The sequence below is a fragment of the Gymnogyps californianus genome, chromosome 12 (assembly GCF_018139145.2).
Source record: "Gymnogyps californianus isolate 813 chromosome 12, ASM1813914v2, whole genome shotgun sequence".
NCBI lineage: Eukaryota > Metazoa > Chordata > Aves > Accipitriformes > Cathartidae > Gymnogyps > Gymnogyps californianus.
This window is the reverse complement of record NC_059482.1, coordinates 1,339,400-1,345,682: the sequence shown is the minus strand read 5'-3', so window position 1 is coordinate 1,345,682 and position 6,283 is coordinate 1,339,400. Positions and strand designations below refer to the sequence as shown.

Here is a 6,283-nt window from a genome sequence, read left to right as displayed (position 1 = left end):
CAGCTTGTAAATGGTGTGATTTTAGCCAAATCCGAGTGATTTTCCCCGGAGGGGGGATGCAGAGGGAAACAGAGCCGGTGTTGCCGAGCCCCTGCCCTGCCGGCGCGGTGGGGCTGCGGTGCTGGGAGCAGGGCTGTGCTGGGGACCCGACCCCCTCTGCGATGCCTCTGGGGAAGGCCTTGCTGTGGCACTGCCCGCCCTGCGCCCGTTCCCGGGGTCTCCCTCACCGCAGGGTCTGAGGATGGGGCCCTTCCACCGCGGCACCAGGAGCCCCCTCGGTGCCAGGGCTGCCGTGTGTGCCGGGAGCACGGCCAGGGGCTGCGGGAGCCTGCAGGGTGCCTGGCTGGGACCAGCACCCACCGCCATGTGCTCGGGGACATCCCAGCACCAGGGTCACCCCTCTCCCTCCAGCCAGGGCAGCCCCCATGGGTGTTGCAGCACTGCGGGCCCCCGCTCCTGCGCCGGGAGCTGCCGTGCACCCACCGGGCGGGGGGAGCAGGGCTGGGGACAGGGGTGCTGTGGGGTCACACTAGAGCCCTTGGGGACCCAGCCTGCAGCCCCCCTCGCTGGGCAGCCCCCTCGCACCGGGCAGCCCCCAGCCCCACTGTGCACAGCCCTGGGTACCCGTGTCCCGGCTGCCCCGTGCCGTGCCGGATGGTGTGAGGGGCCCGGCACCCCCCTTGCCTGCAAGGTTGGGGGTGCCGGGCTGTGTCTCCACCCCCAGCGAAGCCGCCTGCGCCGGGCCCACACCTCGCTGTGCCGTGCTGTGCCGTGCCGTGCCGTGTCGCTCGGCCGGGTGTGCACGGGCAGCGGGGAGCGCATTGTCCTCGCTGGAGAGCGGCGGCGGCTGAGCACTCCTCCTCGCTCTCGCTGCTGCCAGCCCGCACCGGTACCGGTGCTGGGCCACGGGCACGCGCTGGGATGCTGCCATACCGGCTGTGCCTCCCCAGGGCCTGCCGCGAGCGGCAGAGGATGTTTTTTGAATGAAAAGTCTCTTTTGATGCCGCTGGCCGGGCGCCGTCCGGCCGTCCTGCCGCGGGGAACAAGGAGGTGGCTGTGCCGGAGGAGGAGGGAGTTTGGTTTCCACCTTGGGCAGCGCTTCTGCAGGCAGCCGCTGGCCAGCAGCGGGGAGAGGTGCCCGGCAGCCGTGGGCACACCAAAAGGTAAGGGGCCGTGGGGCAACCCCGGGGCTGGGTCCCTGCCGAGGGGCATGGGGAGGGCTGCAGGGTGGGGACCTGCTGCCCCTGTCCCCTCTCCCCCTCCCCACTTCCCGCAGACGCGTGCCTGCAGCCACAGGGACCCCGCATGCGCCCGGCAACACCGCAGCGGCGGCACAGGCACGACCACGCCAGGTCTGACCCTACCGCGCCGGGTTTCGCACCTCCACGCCCCACCGCTGCTGGGCTCAGCCAGGCCACGTGGGAGTCCCGCCGGCGGTGCCGAGGGTCCCGGCGCACCCCTGCCCCATCCCCGCTGTCCGTGGGCTCACCAGTTCCTCGCCACCCACTCCGGGTGCTGCTCCGGCACCTACGGTGGGGAGTTTCCAGCCAGCATCACCACGGATCCCCTTCCTCGGCTCCTGGGGCTGGGAGGGTCCGGGCCTAATCCCAGCGTCACCTCGCAGCTGGCTCCCAGCCCAGCAGGACACAATGGCCCGTATCAGGGTGAGGAACCCAAAAGTGCTGGATTTGACCCCAAAACTGAGGCTGCAGCTCCTCTGGACTCAGCGTGGTCCCTGCCAGCGCCGGTTGTCCCCTGCCATCAGCCCGGCGCAGGGACATTGTGTGTGACCAGCACAGGGTTGCTGTCCCCGGGGTGGCCGTGGTCCTGCCCTGGGACCCACCAGCCATGGGGACAGGGTGACACGGCGGGGCAGGCCCCGGGCATCCCCAGGTGGCTCGTAGCCATGGGGGGGGCACGGTGGCCCAGGGAGGTGACATGTCGGTTACACGCGAGCTTCATGAGAGGGTCCCCAAGAGTGGGGTGGGGGGTCGGGGGGGATGGAGTGGCCCCGGGGGGTGGCACGGGGGGACCCTGAGGTGTCCCCGGGTGGCACAGCGCTGCTCTGGCTGATGAGCTGTGGCTGGTCCCCGGTGCAGTGCTGTGCCGGTGCCCATGGTGCCTGCCGCCGCACTGGGTGATGCCGGTGCCGGGTGCCAGTGCCGGTGCGGGGTGATGCCAGAGCCGGTGCCGGTGCCGGTGCAGCACCAGTGCCGGGTGCTGCCGGTGCCGGTCATCGCTTCCCGCAGTGCGGGGCTGGGGCCGGTGCCAGGTGCTGCCGGTGCCGGGCGGGTCCCCGCGGGCTGCGGGCGGTGCCGGTGCCGGCGCCGGTGCCGGGGGTGGTGGTGGTGGTGCCGGCGGTGCCGGTGCCGGTGCCGGGCGGGGCCCCCGCGGGCTGCGGGCGGTGCCGGCCCCGCCGCCGTATAAAGGGGCCGCGCGGGCCGGGCCGGGCGCACAGCGGCGGCGGCCGGGGCGAGCGGCGGCACCGGCACCACCACGGTGAGTCCCGGTCCCGGTCCCGGTCCCGGTCCCGGTCCCGGTCCGGTCCCGGTCCCGGTCCCGGTCCCGGTCCCGGTCCCGGTCCCGGTCCCGGTCCCGGTCCCGGTCCCTCTTTCTCCCTGCCGGCCCCACCGGTGCCGGCTCGGGGCGCCCCCGCCCTCGCGGCGCTGGGAAACCGGTGGCGGCCCCACCGGCAGCGTGGAGCCGGTACCGGCTGTAACGGGGGCTGCGGGGCCCGGGAGAACCGGGAGCTGCGGGGCCCGGGAGGGGTCTGAGGAGGGCGGGGGGGGGGGGGTGCCCCGGGGGGTGCTGCCGGTGGTACGGGGGTCCCTGAGGTTGGCTCTGCCCGTGGCTCTGCGCCCTGCCCGCACCCCCTGCCTGCACCCCCTCACGTGTTCGTGCACACACCCTCCCCCCCCCGACCTGCCTGCACCCCTTCACCTGCCCGTGCCCCCCTGCCTGCACCCCCTTGCTTGCATTGCCCTGCCCTGCCTGCTCCCCACAGCCGTGCCCCGCTGTGCAGCTCTGCAGTCCCCGCCGCTGCCTGCCCGTGCTGCCTGCGCTGCCCGTGCTGCCTGCGCTGCCCGTCCCCGGGTCCCCATCCCGCAGCTGGGTGAGGGGTCCAGGTGCTGCCGCCCCCACTACCGGGGGTCCCGCCGCAGGCGGTGGGGGTGGCCGGGGGCTCTGGGTGCCCGTGCACAGGCAGGGCCCCTCTCCCCTGGGGACACCCTGGGGCCGGGTCCCCGACGTCCCCGTGCCCTTCCCTGTCCTCCATCCAGCCCGGGAGCGGCCACGTCCCCACTCGGCTGGACGGGGCTGAGCTGTGGGTACAGGCAGCGCACGCAGTGGGATGCCCCGGACCCCCACACCTCACCCAGCCCCTTGGAGGCACTGGGAAGGTCTCACCCCCAAACCGGTGACCGGTGAGGGACAGGGTGGCCGTGGGGCAGCAGACAAGCGGGGTGCCCCTGGCTTTCCCCTTCTGGGGAGCCAGGCAGCGGGTCCTGCCACATGCTGTCCCCTCGGCCCTGCCCTGACGCTGCCCGGTGTCCCCCCCCAGATGCCAGTGAGCCTCTCCACGGCCCTGCGAGTCGTTGGGACCAGCCTCTTCGCCTTGGCGGTACTGGGGGGCATCCTCGCCGCCTACGTCACAGGGTACCAGTTCATCCACACAGAGAAGCACTACCTCTCCTTCGGGCTCTACGGGGCCATCCTGGGGCTGCACCTCTTCATCCAGAGCCTTTTCGCCTTCCTGGAGCACCGGCGCATGCGGGGCGAGGGGCGGCCGGTGCGGCTGGGGCGCACGGTGGCCCTCTGCATCGCCGCCTACCAGGAAGATCCCGACTACCTGAAGAAATGCCTGCGCTCCGTCAAGCGCATCGCCTTCCCCGACCTCAAAGTGGTGATGGTGGTGGACGGGAACGGCCCCGACGACACCTACATGCTGGACATCTTCCACGACGTGATGGGCTCGGAGCGCTCGGGCAGCTACGTCTGGAGGAGCAACTTCCACGCGCGGGGCGAGGGGGAGACGGAGGCCGGGCTGCGGGAAGGGCTGGCCCACGTCCAGGCGCTGGTGCGCGGCACCACCTACTCCTGCATCCTCCAGAAGTGGGCGGGAAGCGGGAGGTGATGTACACGGCCTTCCGGGCGCTCGGAGACTCCGTGGACTACATCCAGGTGGATGCATGGGCTGGGGGGGTGGGTGGGTGGGGGGGATGCGGGCAGCGAGCACCCTGCCTGCGTGGCCAGGCAGAGGGGCTGCGGGAGGAGCAGGAGCAGCCCCATCAGCACCCAGCTGCCCGGCGCTGGATTCGGCCCCGTGCACCGGCTCCAAGCCGCCGGCACCAGGTTTGGGGGTGAAGCTCCACCGGGGTGCCCTGAGGGGTCGAGCCCTGCCCACACCGCTGCCTGCGAGGGTTTCGCATCACCTCCTCGGTGCATCCCCTGCGGCGCGGGCAGGACGTGCCCCAGGCTGGTTGTCACCCCGTGTGGCACCGTGCGGGGTGCCAAGCCCCCCACCCATGGGTGAGGGGTGGTGGCTGGGGCAGGTCCCACCGCGGTGCGCGTGGCGGGGTTGGGTGGCCCGGGGCAGCGGTGGCCGGGCACCGCGGGGCGCTCCGCTCCCTGCCACCGCCTGCCGGTCTCCGCGGCTCTGCCTCGTCTCGCCGGCTGCGGCTCGGGCTTGCCCGGCTGCGGGCTGGGCTGTCTGCCGGGCGCGCGTGGGTGGCGGGAGCGGGGCTCGACGTTCCCTCTGCCCCCCAGGTGTGTGACTCAGACACGGTGCTGGACCCCGCCTGCACCGCCGAGATGCTCCGCATCCTGGAGGCCGACCCCCGCGTCGGCGGCGTCGGCGGCGACGTCCAGGTACCCCGGCGGCGAGGAAGGGCACCCTGGGGCGGCGAGGGTGCCGGGATGGGGGTTGCAGCGGTGCCGGGGCTCATGTCCGTCCCCTCCCCAGATCCTCAACAAGTACGACTCGTGGATCTCCTTCCTGAGCAGCGTGCGGTACTGGATGGCCTTCAACGTGGAGCGCGCCTGCCAGTCCTACTTCGGCTGCGTGCAGTGCATCAGCGGGCCCCTGGGCATGTACCGCAACGCCCTGCTGCAGCAGTTCCTCGAGGACTGGTACCACCAGACCTTCCTGGGCAGCAAGTGCAGCTTCGGGGACGACCGGCACCTCACCAACCGCGTGCTCAGCCTGGGCTACCAGACCAAGTACACGGCTCGCTCCAAGTGCCTGACGGAGACGCCCACCCGCTACCTGCGCTGGCTCAACCAGCAGACCCGCTGGAGCAAGTCCTACTTCCGCGAGTGGCTCTACAACGCCCTGTGGTTCCACAAGCATCACCTCTGGATGACCTACGAGTCGGTGGTGACCGGCTTCTTCCCCTTCTTCCTCATCGCCACCGTCATCCAGCTCTTTTACCGCGGCCGCATCTGGAACATCCTCCTCTTCCTGCTGACGGTGCAGCTGGTGGGCATCATCAAGGCCACCTACGCCTGCTTCCTGCGGGGCAACGCCGAGATGATCTTCATGTCCCTCTACGCCCTCCTCTACATGTCCAGCCTGCTGCCCGCCAAGATGTTCGCCATCGCCACCATCAACAAGTCGGGGTGGGGCACGTCGGGGCGCCGGACCATCGTGGTTAACTTTGTGGGGCTGCTGCCGGTGTCGGTGTGGGTGGCGGTGCTGCTGGGCGGGCTGGCCTACACCGCCTACAGCCAGGACCTCTTCAGCGAGACCGAGGTGGCCTTCCTCGTCTCGGGGGCCATCCTCTACGCTTGCTACTGGGTGGCCCTGCTCACCCTCTACCTGGCCATCGTCGCCCGGCGCTGCGGCAAACGGCAGGAGCAGTGCGGCCTGGCCTTCGCCGAGGTCTGACCACAGGGAGCGCCGGGGTGGCCCCACGTGCCGGGGCAACCGCTACCGGTCCCCTCCTCACCCACCACCAGCCCCGGCACAGCCGGCACTGAGCCATCGGGTGCTGGGCAGCGCTGAGCGCGCCCGCCGCGGCGTTTCTGATCAAGTCTTGCTTTTTTTTTTTTCTTTCGTTGTTTCGTTTTTTTCTTATTATCATTTTTTTCTCTACAAAGGCAGCTGCTGGCCGGGGAGAGGCCGAGCCGGGGCTGCCTGTCACCGGGCTGGGCACAGCCTCGGTGCTGCGGGGGAGACGGCAGTGTCCCCCCCCGGGCTCCCGTACCGTACCGAGCATCCCGGCGTACTGTGCGGAGCGCTGCTGGCCGGGCTCCCCTCACCCCACCGCCGCGGCTGGATCCTCCA

General features: G+C 71.5%; 1 protein-coding gene across 1 annotated transcript; it reads left to right on the top strand.

The window, feature by feature from the left end:
* The first annotated feature begins 3,559 nt into the window (after positions 1-3,559).
* HAS3 (hyaluronan synthase 3) lies at positions 3,560-5,965 on the top strand. Its single transcript, XM_050904070.1, is given in 4 exon segments — positions 3,560-4,112; positions 4,115-4,179; positions 4,765-4,866; positions 4,961-5,965. Coding segments are annotated over 4 exon segments (1,644 nt in total). The 3' UTR covers positions 5,885-5,965.
* The last annotated feature ends 318 nt before the right edge of the window (positions 5,966-6,283 follow it).